Here is a 15,953-nt window from a genome sequence, read left to right as displayed (position 1 = left end):
ACGTCAAAGGGAGCCGCTTATTTTGTAATCGCTCTACTTAGGCGCGTACGCAGATCTACGGAGTATGAGGGAAACGTCGTTAAAAAAAAAAATGAGCTGTTCGTGGAAATTTTTTTTTTTTAATTTCGGGCATCGTATACATGTGATATTTATTTTTTTTTATTGAAATAAAAATATTTTTTAATTGCTTTGATATCTTCGGAGGCGATCGCGGGTCTGTTGAATTTGCTTGTTTTGTTTTTTGAAATGGTCAGAAAGTGTTAGGGGGCGTTTATGGGGATGGTTGGAGTGAGAAAAAACGCCTCGTATAAAATGGAACCTTGAGGAACCCTGAACTAGGTGTTTTTCGAAAAGGGACCCTTTGAAATTGCAATAGCTAAGGGGTGGCTCATGGTCGGCTCCTTTGATCCTGTCTTGTATACGCGGATTCGAGAAAACCAAAAGCTCATTATGACTCATGGTGGTGGATACGGGGCCACCGTATATATAGACAGCGTTACGTTACCTGGCGCACGGCTTAAACGATTTAACAGGTGTACAATAGACAAATTGGTGTGTGCTCGTCCGCACGAAATCGAATTTGGATAGTTGCAGTTTTTTTTTTTAATTTCTTAGAATTTTTTGATTGGAAAAAATCTTTTTTTTTTGTATCATTTTTGACGAAGAGGTGGAGGGGGGATGCTGCAAAAATAATTTTGAAAAAATATACAAATTTTATTTAACAAAGCGACCAGCTACCTGCTGCGAGTATACTGTTTTAACAGGGAATTTCCGTATACTGCAGGATATGGCTGCATGCTGAGATTCACCTTGAAAGAATATATATATAGGATGGCCATTATAGTGCGAGAGAAAAAGAAAGGCACTCAGGAGTGTTTACCAAAAACGTTATGGTTCCAGGGGATAGAGTCGAATATTTCGCAAAATTCAGTAAAAGCCGACAATATAGAGACACCCTAAAGTAATGAACTCTCTTCAATAGTCGATTCCAACGTTCTTACCTGCTCTCGGATGGTTGATAATGCAGTAGAAAAAAAAAAAAGACAACAAAGTTTAGGTATTCGTGTAAGCGAGTATTTCAAGGTAAAAAAATGCAAGAGAATTTGTATCATAAATCATAAAGGCACCGTGCGCAATGGAATGGCACCTTTAACTATAACTATTAGCCAATGAATTGGACGAGGGTACGAGGGCAAAGGCGCGTTTCTACGTGAAACTGTCGGAGGACGATGTTACTGCTCAGCTATTTTTGTTTATTCCCTAATTACGGTGATGCCCTTTAAACTTTATGCCGGTCCAACGGCTGACTGGGGTCTCATAGTTACGAGAGTAGTATACTAAAAAAAAATTTGAAAAAAAATAGCTTGAACCTTGACGCAAAAAATTGCTGGTGGTAAAATCTTCAAGGTTCCTTCACGGGATGATTTTTGAGTGAAGCTCGAGTACATAGTGCCAATAGAGGGTACGTGAGAAAACGGAATGCTTCGTATGGTGTAAATTTTGAAAATGTATTATACCCGTTTTTTCGAGGGGTACTGATATCCGAAAAAATTTATTAGGTCTAGGCAGCAACTCTCGAATCGTAAAAATACACGGGTAGTCATTAGGGTGGGTTTCACGGGTATACCTACTTGAATATTTTGAAAGGATGCGTTTTTGGATTGTTTGAAGTAGTTTTTGGGTAAGAATTGCTGAAGTGACCCACTTTCCATTGGAAATCGGGAAAAACATTGAGGAGAATAGTTGGGGTGCTGAATGAGTAGGGGAGGAAAAGAAGGTGGAGGAGTGTAAAGGTAGAAGAAAAAAAAATTGTAAGAAAAAAAGGAAATTCAGGACGCAGCTGGGAGTCTTCGGGAATTATCGCGTGGAGGGATAAGGTCCTTATGTGAAAAGGAAATATATATATATTCTTCTTTTTTTTTCCTCTTGTATTCTTTATTATTCTTTTCTCGGCATTCGCATACTCGATGGGATCAAAACCTCTAATTTCGTGCATAATGGACCTGAGGAGGACTTACGCGGGGGGTTGCTACTCGAGAAGTCTAGTTTCAATCGTGTGGGGTTCGAGATGAATCTCGAATGTCGGCTGCGAGAGATCCCTTTTTTCCAGAAATACCAAAAATTCGATGGTACTGACCCTAACGGTGTTTACGATTCACTGTGCCAGGAACGGAGGCTCGAGGCTATTGGGTACAGTTCGAATTTCGTTATTGTCTGCATGAACTCGTGAGAAGTCGTACTAGAGAAAAAAAAAATATATTAAGGGTCGAAAAAACGGTACTTTACACAAAATTGGGTCAGAGACCCTCGAACCAATCCTGTCGAAAATACCGGAAACAGTAATAACACTGTCAGTCAAAAATTGACATATTTCGGAAATATTCATTTTTCGATAAGTACTCCGGTATCGTGAACGTCGAATAAATAAATATCCCCCGATGGACCTTATTAAATTACCTAACAGATGAATTAATCACGGGAGAAGAATTTCATGAAAAATTTTCGAGTTTCCTATACCAGCTGTAAGAGTGACGGAGACAGTCTTATACGGATTTATATGTAGAAGAAAGAGACAGACATACTTTTAATAAAATCATGGACCAAGCTACCTCTTAGAAAAAGAAGGTGAATGCAATTTCTTTTAATGAATAATTTCTACGTCTTAATGGGCTTGGTATCAGCTACCTACTGTCATAGAAATATATGTATTACGATTTCAATATCAATCGTATGCACGTGTGAATCATTTCACAGCATGTGTGATCGTTGATGACGTTTAAAAAAAAAAAGCAATATTTGCACATACATGAAAGAGATATTAGGTAGTTACTGTCATTACGGGAGACGTCAGGCGCCGCAGGTGGCCGAATGGCGGTAGCCTACCATACCCATAGAGTGGGTAGACAGGTCGTCGGGTCTTATGGTGAGAGGGTCATGGGGTCAGGAGGCACGAAGCCGGCGGTCCGTTATACAGGGTGTCCCAGGAATGAAACGACGAAAGATAATGTAAGAACAATTCGCTAGCACACGCGTATTCAGATTCGAAAATGGTTTTGAGAATGCACCTTACTGATGGTTATCCTTTGACCAAGGGCTGCATAACCCTTTTCAATACACCTGCATGTCATCGTTACGTATACCAAAGTGGATTATTTACAAAGGTAAATGATCCAAAGAAACCCTTTAGCCCGGGACACAATTTCCATACAAAGTCACCCCTAAAACAGGTTGACCCATTGAACTCTAAAGGGGTTGGGCACCTGTGGGACATATTCACGCCATGCAAATACCTGAGGCAATGAATAAAAAAAGGTTCGGGTAGGGTTTACTTGTATTCAGATTAGGGGGTAGTAACCCCTTCGGGCGCCACTTCATCCCCTCGACGACAAGTGACATTTAAATGCGAAGGCATCCCTTTGCCACTTGATCTCCCATTCAAAAATCATATTCCCAATGACGCCCTTTAAGGGTTTTCAAGATTGTATTATCCACCCATTAAATACTCGTAGAGAGTGTATAGGGACGATTTTAAAGATCAACCCCCCCATCTCACGGCGAACGACGAAAATTCGTATACCAAGGACAAGCAGATATTATTCAAGGGGTGTATCGCGAATTCGCGCCAGTTGGCACTATAGCGTACGGGGAGGGGGTGGACGGTGGGTAAGGGGAGGGTGAGGGGGTGGCGTCATTAAAATCAATACGCGAGCCGTTCTCTCCCTCTGTGGCTCCGGCACTCACTGCTTCTTACGTTGGGGAGGATTGGCGCGAGGGTCGGTGGGGAGAGGGTGGCTGCCTGGCTGGCTTTCCCACCCTTACAACTTTTTGAGGGAAGGCTTCGGTGGGGCGAAGCGTGATAAGAAAAAGAAGAAGGGTGAGCTGCGAGAGAGTACGCAGTACGCGAAGGGCAGTGGGAGGACGCGCATAGTTCCTATGACCAATAAGAGCCACTTTAAAGCACCTTTTTACGACGTCACTGCGCATGCCGAATTCAAATCTTGGGGAGCGCGCGGATTCTGGTGGGGGTTCCACGGGAAGCCGCGCTATATGGAAATATGATAGGAAGCATAAGGGTGGTGGGGGTACCTGCCTCGCGAGATATGGCGGACGCGCATAAATGTCCTCTGGCCACCCTCGCTGGGTACCGAAGATATTTTTATCTGGATTATCTCGCCGGATAAGATGATTACATTAATTTTCTATCGGATAATAATTATTCGTCATACCTAAGACATGCTTCGGTCGGCCGTAAAGGGGCTGATCGATGCTCGAAAGGTACCATTTTACTTTGGTCTCTGTTGCCTCGAAATCAGGTTGGGGTTACCTGTTCTACCTGTAGTTCGGTCATGAAGGTTTCTCGGGTCGTGATCTTTGGATAAGTATCCGTTAAGGTAAGGGTGGGATGTTCTTGGCTATTGTTCTCGCACAAGGGTTGAAGGGGGTGATCGGAGGGTCGACGGTTAAAAGAATTTCTAAAACAGATCGTCAAGAGAAATGGCAAAGGGGTGGAAACGTATAGGGATGCTCTACCGTCGGGCTGAACGATCCAGAATTCGCTTGGGGGTTAGAAGTGAGACTCTCTCGTATAGGGGTGGTCAAGCGTGGGAGGACTCTCGCGGACAATGGCCTAACTAATTCCTAACCTTAGAAACCCTTACCTACTATCCGCACTATCTCCTACTATCAACACTGTGCGTTGGGAAGATTCATCTTCGGCCACGTGGCACTGCTGAAACTCATTGGCATCCTCACCGCACATAACACCCTTGTACCTAACCCTTGAACCCTTCGAAACTCGTACGGTGCCCCCTGAGAAGGCCCCAAGATGAAGAGGACCTGTTCATTAAAATTTGCTCTTTGGTTTAATAAAAAAAGGAAAAATTCTTATCGATCCTCGATCCATATTGATCCATGAGAATAATTTTAATTCTAAGATAAGTTAAAGACCGAATCGAAGGTGGGTCTTATCGGTTTATCACAATGTTAATAGGGCCGTCGTTATTGCCAAGATTATAGAAACTAAGTAAAATCCTGAAGATACGTAGATACGTAAGACGGACTCATCGCGACTCGCGAGAAAAAGCCGCGCGCGCTTCTCGCGACGTTCGGGCGTGGTTACGCTGTCGTGGAAACGATACGATTGGCCATTACGTTTCCCACCATTGGTCGCGAAGCCCCCTCTACTTCCGTGCATGAACCAGGCGGTCGACGCTCGTCGCCCGTCGCTCGGCGACTACCTACCCTCGATTTTTTTCCCGGCCTAACGACTCCCCCACCTTGTGGACGGCCGGCCGGCCGGATAGCCGGCGACGTCCGTGTACCTCCTGCCGAAGCCTAGTGTAGCTGCACACATGCACGCGACAGCATCTATCCTGGCTCGGTCGTCGTGCTCGCTCGCGCCTTCTTCCTTCCGATTGCGATAATATAACGGGGGCCGCCGCGGCATCAGTGACTGCCGCCACGTCCTACGGAGTGCACCCACGCTCTTTAGCATATCTCCGTACGTCTATTTAGCCACGTGCTCACGTAATCACAAAGATTTTTATATTTTCACCGACTGACGATGTCACGCGTTCACTCTTGACCTCGTGATCCGCAATCGTTGCTTCGCTACTGGACATTGGTACACGGAAGTCGCGACGCGAATCGGCGGAAGTTTCAGCAGAAGGTTGTGACAGGACGTGTGAGACAGAGGCGGGAGACGTCGGAGTGGATATAGAATCTGGCCTCGCGCCAGGTCCGCGTGATTTGGAAGGTGTTATCCTCGGGCCGATGACAGCTACTGAACGAGAGTGAGGTTACCCGGACCGGTGACACGGTCAGGGACGGTGGGTGGTGCGTCCAGGTTCGAACTAGACGGCATGACTGGTACGTAAGGAAACGCTAAGTGGTAGGAGAGGTTAAGGTGGAGGAGGACGAGGAGGAGGACGAGGACGAGGAGGAGATGGCGGTGTCGGAGGTGAAGAAGGGGGCGTAGAAGGTGTCGGAGAAGGTGCAAGTGAGAAGGAGGTTTTCGTGAAGTGCTAAACGCGGGTGACTTGTGCTAGTGACAGGAGTATACCGGCTATATACACTGACAGTGACAGGAGACGGTTGATGCATTCAGTGTTCGACCGAGTGTTTACGTCGGCCTCGAGGAAGGTCCGCGTGTTCCCCGAAGGGCCGAGGTCGATCCAGTAGTTAGGATTATAAGAAGAAGCTCAGCACGTTGGATCTCGCGGCGGTGACAGCTTACGGGGGCGTACCCGGTCCCAGGGTCGCGCTGGCGGGTACCGGGGTCCTAGCGCTACCCGGTCACCAGATCCCTGCGAACACGCCAGCATCCCCAAGGAGCAAGTCGGCAGGGTTGGCGGGCCTGGACAGCGAGGCGGTACGTCGGTGGGTCGCCGAGGCAGCCAGGACAGTCCGGCAGATACCATCTGCCGGTTCCCATCATCGTCATCATCAACGGGAGCAACATCAGAGACATCGGTCCCAGCATCATCAGAACGACAGGCATCAGCATCGCCAGGAGGAGCCTCTCGGTACCGGATACGTTATACCCTCGATGACGCAGACGCCGAGCATGCATCTCCTGGAGAACAACGACCTCGTCGAGGCGATGGCGCAGCATCAACAACATCAGCAGCACCAGCAGACCCAACATCAGAGCAGTCCCTCGCGACAGGCGCAGCAGTCCCAGCAGATACAGCAACCTCAGCAGCACCAGCATCACAGTAAACAGAAGCAGACCAGTCCTACGAACAATAACACTATCGAGGTCTGGAGGTCGATACAGGGTCATCAATGGTGGAGTCCACCCAGCGCGATACATCAGGAACAGGTGTCCCAGACCCAGGTATCTGGCTCGGCCATGTGCCAGCCCCGTAGGATCACCGACAATCAGACCTCGGCCGAGGTCGATCAGCCCCTCGACTTCTCCGTTGGTTCCCTTCAGCAGCAGATCATTCAGGAACGAGCCAGGACTGTTCACGAGAGACTCCAGGGGCGGATTCACGATAACAACAACGGCTCGTCCCTCGCGCTGAAGACTATTCGCGCCACGGGACGACGTAGTTACAGTCCTAGTGACGAGGCCAGCACCAGCGGCAGCGAGGACGAGGGCGTATCTACGGGCGGAAGTCCTTCGGGACCTCTACGGGGCGTCGAGACCGGTAAGTCACATCATTTCTAATCGCAAACGTACCTTTGTTTAGGGACCCCCTATTCGTAGAGCTCGGTACGACCGTCAAAAGAAAAAAAACATTGTCTCTTATACTCGTATAGCTCAATCGACGACTGAATTACTCGTTGTCGTACTGCCAAATAATTTGACTATCGAAATTCATTGTGATCAGCTTGCGCGTAAGCGGAGATACCAGAGTCATTGCGTAAAACATTCGATCTGATAAGTGTTGAAGCAGACGGCGGATTCGAAGCAAGTTTTACGCTGCAACTTGTCTCGTTTAAGGTATACGTACACGTGGAGGGAAAAAATGGGCAATTTCACTGCTTCGCTAATCACGCCTTTAATTCGCCATTGGAATTTAATGAGGGGTCGTTGATACCTAACCAGACGTTGTTTCCTTCCTTTTTTTTTTTTTCATCTGTCTTCTCTCTCGCTCAACTCTTTTTAACTTTTTATCATTTTTCCATCGATCACCTTGTTTCACTCGCGGACCGTATATTAAATATTCCGTCGGCACGAGCTACTCCATGGCTCATCGTTTCTACGCCCTCTACCGGGTGTCCGTAAAGTGCGACGTTCTCATTCTTCGAAATTGAAAGCGACGGGAACTGGCGTAGGGAAGAGAAAAAAAAATACACCAAAAACGTCAGCTGTCAATGCAAAATCTCCCTTCTGCACGCAACCAAACACACCCACGTCCCTTCGAAACTCATCGCTGTATGTAGCCATTGTCAGAAAAATTCGTGCATTGTGCGTCCGGCCGTGTGCATTGTCAGACCCCGTGCACAGCATCCCTCGACCGATGCGACTTACCTGCTATTGGACGTTTTGCGTAAACGGGATATGAGGTATTTCCCATTTACATTCTCGCCCGTTCTCGGAAGGGAAAGCTTGAAAAATATTTGTAAGCTCTCATGGAAATACGACCGACAGCACAAACTTGCTTTTCGCACGCATTCTATACTTTTCTGCATCAATCCCTGTATACGTATATACATATACACACGTATGTAATTTTTATACCTAAATTCGTAGAACGAAGCCTATCACTGTCCGACGTAGTATCGTCGACCAATCGTTGCTCTTTATTTAATTCCCCCTCAATCACCACGATGACCCTCTGATAATTTAATAAACGACTGTAATCAGCACTTTGTTTATTCGTCTCTTACGTACACGACAGACGCTGTATCTCTGTAATCCATGAAAAGTAAAAAAATTAATGTATCCAGTCAATAGGTAAATATAACGACAAACATATGGCAAGGTGACGGGCGCTTGAGAATGCCGTGATAAATTAATAAATAATAATTGCAGAAATTACCGAACGATAATGTCAGGCGATAACGTTCGATTATGCCAGGTACTATCTGCCGTGCAATTAGTTACGTAGGTTTAGTATTGTGACGATTGGCTGACAGGCGTGTAAATCTTGACTCTTGGGAGAGGGAGAGGGGGAGGGAGAGAGAGAGAGAGAGAGAAGAAAGAGAAAAAAAAAAGGAGAAAATGAAGTCTCGACGTTGTCGATCGTCTTGAGTTTTATCAGTTTTAATCGGGGTCGAGTAATCTACGGAAAACTATTGCGACAGTCGGATTCGTGTGGATACACCCGCAGACACGTAGGTAGCTACTCCGCTTGTCGCTTATCGTTGGGTATGCGTTCAGCTTAATTATTAACTTTTGATCGAGATTTTGATTTTTTTTTTTTTTTTTTTTTTTTTTTTTTTTTTTTTTTTTTTTTTTTTTTTTTTCAAAATTTTCGTTTGACACGTGCGATTATTCAAGTGGGTAGTTTTCATATAGATTGTCGCCGATCTTCCCACGATATACGCGTATCGCGTTTTAGAATTAGTCGGGAGCATGGAAAGGAGGATGATGGGCACTGCTGCGGTATAAAGGTGGAATCGATAGCCTATCAATATCAGTATGTACGTTTTGATTAAAAATCGTTTGGCAGATAAGCCACACAATTTGCCGATCGATCCAGGGGAATTGATCTACACGATGTCTCCATTAGGCGATATCATGCTGAAGTCATTTTGTTATTACGATGACTCTATGACGTTTTGTAGAATTTTTTTTTTTTTTTTTTTTTTCGATACTCGTGATTGGATTTAGGAAAATTTTTTTCTCACCCGTTATACGCGTTTGGGATGTCTAGGGGAATTTTTTCTGATCGCAGATTGTTAATGCTAAATTTCCTATATCTTGTTTCGCTTTAATATACGACATTATATGCAACCGGCTTATACAGTATGCGAGGTGAATATAATGGTGTAACACGACGCGCATTTGATTCTATGTTATTTACGGACAGGTGTAATAGTGCACATAATGTTTATCACATAATTAGATTCTATGATATGCTCGGTTACTAGACGTTAGGTAAAGTGACTCGTTATGGGAGGAAGTGATATCTAGTATCTTTGTAATATACTGTACTGTACGTGCACGCGACGAATGGAGTCCTGTGATATGACGATTTCACGTTTTTATAAATTATATTTAAATTTTCGAATCGCTCTGATATCTTTCGAACGGACTTGATAACTAGGAAATATTAGGCGAATGATTTATCGTTGGCTGAAATAATCAGCCGGTATCCTTTATCAATTTCTCGTAAACAGGGATTATCGATTGGCGGATCGACGAGGACTGCGATAGTTGTTCGAAGGCGGAAATTAGTTATTATAGATGGATTTCGGTGCAATTTAGTCGATAACGTGACGCAAGCGTTCATTTGAGATAAAAGGAGGTAATTTGGTATTTTGAAAAATTTGCAATTATATATTTTTTTTTAAGATTTCGCGCGATGGCGACTGGGGGACAGGTAAAGTAATTCGAGTAATCGTATTTAATGCGTTTCACAATAATTTTTTTTATGGATACTGATAACAGCCTATGCAACGAATCGGTCGCACCTAATAGAGCGATAAGGACTGTAATTATTTCGGAATATCGTTGATAACGGGTTAAAACGCAACGTATAATAAAATCGTCGCAGTGTCATATGGCGCTCTTGTCGAAAATTTGATCTAATTTTAGGTCACGAGTAACGTTGATAACACGACTCGTTATCAGGATGTCGTATCAGTTCGTAAAATCAAAAACATTGCTCGTACTTATAGTAATTCCTATTACTCATCGCTGTGCGACGATATTTGACGGTTTTTTGCGCAGAGATGCGCAAAATTTTTTTTTCAATCAAATAAATGGCAGTTTACGTAGGTAATGAAAAATTTTAAAAAAATTCATTAGTCTTACGAAATTGTTCCAATTTTTTTGTGAAAAATTTCAAAGCTCTAAATCTTAATTTTACTGATTATCATTAATCGTTGATGACCGACTTTGTGAGACTCCGCCGATGATTGCCGTCGCATTGAGAACGGCCCGTGCAAAAATGTATTCGCGATAACTTTCCGATTCCTGGTAAAATAGACACCCAGGCTTCTCCTAGAACGAAGTACCGTACTCCACGTATGATTTCATAGAGTTTGCACAATCATCGGTAAATTTGCGTCTGACAAATTATTTCGCAAAAGTGTCTCGATGCTATGGCATGTATACCCATCTATACTCAGCCGTGGCAATAAGAATCAGGTATTTTATCGAAGCCGCGTCACTCGAAAAACCAAGGCTTGGCACTTGGTTCGAGATAAAGAAATTTTTTAAGTACGCGACCGGAAGTGATAGAGCCGTTCACCTCGGATGACTAATAAGCATCGTTAACTGAAGATCATCGTAGCAGAGCGATACATAATCCATATACATATATCAATGACACATACGGACAAATCGATTCCATTTTGAAAATTAATTTGGTCACTTTGCGTCTATAAAAAAGAATTTTTGTCAATTCCTCAAATCGCATACCGGAAGTGACGAAGATACGTAATGCCACGTGACAATGGCATTTATCAATTTTTCCTATACGCAGAATCCCAATATACCTGTTTAACCTGATTCGCTAGGACAATACAAAAGGTATAAGGAAGGCCTAAGGTTAGGTTAGACCACCGTAGATGGAAGAAGCGACCAAACATCACCTGTTATATCAGGACACGCGTGTCCGGCGAAAAGTATCTGGTAACACATATGAGATTATAAAGGGAGCATGCGAGGGAGCGTTGGGGACGCAAAGGGAAGTCGGCATGTCTGAGCGTTACGTAGGAAGGGCAGGTAAAAGCCCTTGGATAAATCTTAGGTTTTGTATCCTGGATACCTTGGATAGGTCAGGCAGGCCAGACCGGGCAGGCATGGTGTAGCCAACAAGGGACAAGGTTCTAGGTAGAAGGTGGATATATCCTATAGATAGGCCCTATAGCTCTGCTCACGTGGCGCAGAATGGCTACAGTCCCCAACGAGCCAGGTATAGAGGATCTAGCAACCCCTTGGATCTTCTTCTTTTTTTCTTCTTCGTCTCTCCGCCCTCTATCCTCTCTTTAACCTTTTCTCATCCTTCCTTCGGTACACCGTTCTTCCTTCCCTCGACAAATCACTGCGACACGCGACTCACTCTCTCTCTCTCTCTCTCTCTCTCTCTCTCTCTCTCTCTCTGATCCTCGCTTTCTCGCTACACTCCCTTTCACTCTCGCTCTCCCCATTTAAAGATTCACTCCTACCGGGGGTTACGCCACGTGCCCCCGGTATACGATTCTTATCCGAGGTAAAGGGTTGTTCACTGACCCAAAGGGTATACCTACAACGTTGCTGCATTTGTCATGACGTCACGAGTCCGGAACGACGTTCGAACGTCTAGTTAAAGCCGGTATTTCTCATTCGGTGGTAAATCAGTCAAGATCTCTAGGTCGTTACGTACATTGCTGTTGGTATAATAAGCACTGTATACATTGTATGTATACCTATATATATATATATATATATATATATATATGCGTGGGAAAAATAAACGGCCTTGCACCGGGCATCGGAAAGCAGCAACGTAGCGTAATAAAAGTCATAACTCGGCGTAAGCCTGTAGAACGAGACACGTATAGGTAGGTGCTGGCGCAGTGGCACTTTGCGGTAGGCCCGTGAGGCCCCAATGCACTCTCGTGCCTCTTGTTCTCTCGGGGCCTTCTTTATGCCCGGTTCACTCGAGTCTCGCGGACCTAGCACGCACTTGTACCTCTTCCTCCTTTAGTTGTGTATACATATATATATGCTGCCTGTCTTCCTTGTTGGCACCGTACAATAAGATATGTATGCGGAGAGGCACCTGCTGCCGACTGGTCAATGCACATGTGCCTGGTGTGTATCATATAGGTATTATACGGCGTCGCGGCGGATAGCGTCGTGCCGCTGAATCTCATTTGAAGAAGTTACGCGGGGAAACGTACGCTAACGCGACTCACTCGCCGACCGGATAAATGATGAGAATTACCATATTCATTGCATTGTCTGTGTATGTCTACCTTGGCGCAGGTGAGCGGACCCGCCTTATTTGGCCAGTGCATGCTAATACGTTTGGAATAGATTGTCGGGTAACGACGATAAATGCGTAATTCCTCGGAGCTCGCGCATGCGCGTACTCGCGCAATTATACTAGGACAATGGGGACTCCTTCGGCAACGTCTGGGATGCACTTTGTGCAGTTTAAGGTGAATCTTTTTATTCCTTGTTATACGAAGTCGATTGGGGAGTCGTTTAAATTTTTTTTGTTATTTCTTTTTTTTTTCTTTTTTGCGGAAATCAAAGATATTCGAAATTTGCGGATATCGAATTTATCCGTTACGCGATCGGTTTGCGTGTGCTTCTCAGTGGTGGCTGGGATGCATCGCCGTGGAATGCATCGAGGACGACTGACGCTGATGACGATTTTGCTCTTTCCCGTATCAGATTAAAATGACGGTACGCGGATCCGGAGCTTGGCTTACGAAACTCACGGGAAGAGTCTGTGACGCTTCGCGTTGGTATTTCTATGCGTTTACGCGTTGCGCGACGAATCCTTGCGGCAAGGCAGTTTTACCTCGACATTGCAAAAAATTGTGCACTTTTTTTTTCCTCTTCTCTTGGTTTTCTTCATTATTTCTCTCTCTCTCTCTCTCTCTCTCTCTCTCTTTTCTGTACCGCCGTATGGAACTCTTTGTCATTCGATAGCTTTGTCGGACTCTATGCACGTGATTATAGGTGTCTATGTATGTGTGCTTCCTTTATGGAATTTGCATTTTTCATTTCGCAACTCCAATCAGTAGCCGCAGATGCAACCAAGGCATTTCGCGTAAATGGCTATTCGCGCCGATTTGATGATTCACGGCGAGCGTTGATTCGATCGCGATACGATCCAGGGATGCATGATATATCTTTTTGCAAATATTTTCGCATTATTTTTTTTTTCAATTAAAATTACGTAGACACTCGTCTATTTTTTGCAACGACTATTACGTGCACTCTTCTTTCGAAATTTATACATTTTCATGGAATTCGATTCATTCACTCGCGTTGTTACACAATAGCGATTAGATCGACGTATGCAAAACCATTCATGCGACAATGTTAATTGGATTCTTAATTAATCCTAATTAAGTATCAAAGTAGAACTTCGGACTTAATCAGTTGCATCTACAAATTATGGCTTACGGTTAGGTTCGTACTGATCCAGCCAGTCCTATATCTACGTATCTAACAAAGATCATCGTACTGAGCCTTGCATGACAATGATCCATACAGCCCCGGATCACTGGGTCGTGATGAGTCATCGATTATTTTGAAAATAGATCGATATCAATAATTGCAAAAATTTTTTAATATCATTATTATGCAGCCACTCGCATCCGTAACTGATTGCGTGACGTAACTCAAAAATTTAAAAAATGCACATGCAAGAATACAGGTCCACGTACGAATTTGGAAAATGTATTTGAAAAATAATTTCGCACTATTGAAATTCACGGAATCCGTCCATTTTTTTTTTTTTTTTTTTTTTTTCGAAAAATTCCTTTTCTCTTTCAAATCTTCCCGCCAGTCACGCGCAGCGCGAAATTTCGCGAAATTCCCCAGCAGGACTGTTCTTAACGCGTATGAAAATGGCGAAACTCTGCACCCGAGCCCCTTCTATACAAGGCCTATCATATATCTATATCCAGGACTCCTTTTTTTACTTATCCTTTTTATTTCTAGATAAAGAAAACAGGTTTCGTCAGCTCCTTCCATTCCTCGTATGCACATGCAAGGCGTGCTTAGCGTAATCAAGAGGAATACCAAGTCATCTTAATGACCGATAATGACTGAGATGATCCCTCGAAATTTCGCGCTTATGAATCAGCCTTTACATCGCATGTGGGTCCTCGTCACGGCTCGTTCCATATCACATATGTTACATATATTTTCCATACGCGTGTGTATATATATATATATACATATACACACACATAGTATTTACTTTCTTAATCAAGTCAACGTTTGAGTAGGGGGGTCTCGGCAAGATTCTGAACATACTCACGCACGTCATACCAGAATAGTACACTCCAGTACATACCGTATGGCATGTACCATGCAGTACGTGACGCGCGATCTGTAACGCGGAGCGTCGGGACGTCCACTGGTACTATCTTAAGTAAAGATAATGCAGTGTACACAGAAATAGGCGTTGCTAATGCACATCGCGCTCAGACTTCCTGCCTCTCATGTATTCAAATTAAAGCACACAGTGCCCAGATGGTGTTGGTAATGATAATGATAACAGTAAGCGAAGAGAAGTACCGACACGGTGATACGCAGTTGTGATCTCATATGACTATGACTCGGCATCCCTTCCTTGAGACGGACTGAACCTACGAATTTTCGTTAGGGTCAAAGTTCGCGGTGCCTTTCATGCAGGTCGCCGGTTGTGCATTATGAAAATTAATGAAAATTTTATGGTAATATATATTTATATATATATAGACAAGAGTGAAAAGTAGTGAACGGGGGAATACCCACTTTGCCAATTTTGGGCCTTGATACGTGATACACAGTGCATATCTCGACTTTCTCGTTGGGCCTGGACGCGTGCGCGTTACGTCGGTATGGCTCCGTGTCCCTCTCCACGGTTTTCACTGGCGGATAATTAGGCGGGCCTTAATGCATTTTTAATAACTGGATAAATAAACATAAGCATAAGCACGAAGCGTAATTTGAATCCGGATGTGCCATGATGAGCGGTTTTGATAAAGCACAGTGTAATGCCTCTTCGGAGGAGGAGAGTCTCTCTTTTCACTTTTACATTGGATTTTTACTCTCTTCTGGCTTCCGCGCTTTTATTATTATTATTATTATTATTATTATCATTATTATTATTATTATATATTTCGTGGGCCTCCTCTTGCTCTCTGTCATTCATTCGGTGGAATTAACGCGATTGCGTGAGCGATTGTATCTGCGTGTTCGAGAGCGTACGTGTGAACTGGCTTTAATGTTATTTCATTTATTGTTTATGCAACGCATGCTTAATTAACATGCTCCATATTAATACATGGGCAAACGCGTGGTATATGGGTAGAGTCGTTGTACTTGTACGGTAGCGAGGAAATCTCGGGAAGGATCTGGCCCAAAAATAGAGCATACGAAATCGGGAATGAAGAAACACGGTAGGAGATAGCTTTGTTGCGATTACGTCAAAGTTATGATGTTTCCGGGTTTTGAATTTTGAGCTGGCTCTTTTTCCCGTCTTTGTGCAGCCTGTGGGTAGTAGACTTGCTTATTAATTTAGCGAGGAACGCATGTAAATGACTGATTCGAAATTTGACTTTGCGGGTTTTTGGGAAATTACAGGTTTTTTGTTTTTTTTTGGGGGGGGGGGGGATTT

At 44.2% G+C, this 15,953-nt stretch overlaps 1 protein-coding gene across 3 annotated transcripts in view; it reads left to right on the top strand.

Moving 5' to 3' along the window:
• The first annotated feature begins 5,352 nt into the window (after positions 1-5,352).
• LOC107271979 (POU domain, class 2, transcription factor 1) overlaps positions 5,353-15,953 on the top strand; it is an 82,915-nt gene continuing 72,314 nt past the window's right edge. For all 3 annotated transcript variants that reach the window (XM_015748637.2, XM_015748638.2, XM_015748636.2), the window contains exon 1: positions 5,353-7,154. In XM_015748637.2, coding sequence (XP_015604123.1) covers positions 6,548-7,154 — 607 coding nt within the window. In that variant the 5' untranslated portion in view covers positions 5,353-6,547. The remainder of the gene's footprint in view (positions 7,155-15,953) is intronic.

This window comes from Cephus cinctus, unplaced genomic scaffold (genome assembly GCF_000341935.2).
Source record: "Cephus cinctus unplaced genomic scaffold, Ccin1 Ccin1_scaffold1073, whole genome shotgun sequence".
Taxonomy (NCBI): Eukaryota; Metazoa; Arthropoda; class Insecta; order Hymenoptera; family Cephidae; genus Cephus; species Cephus cinctus.
This window is presented reverse-complemented; position numbering and strand designations above follow the sequence as displayed.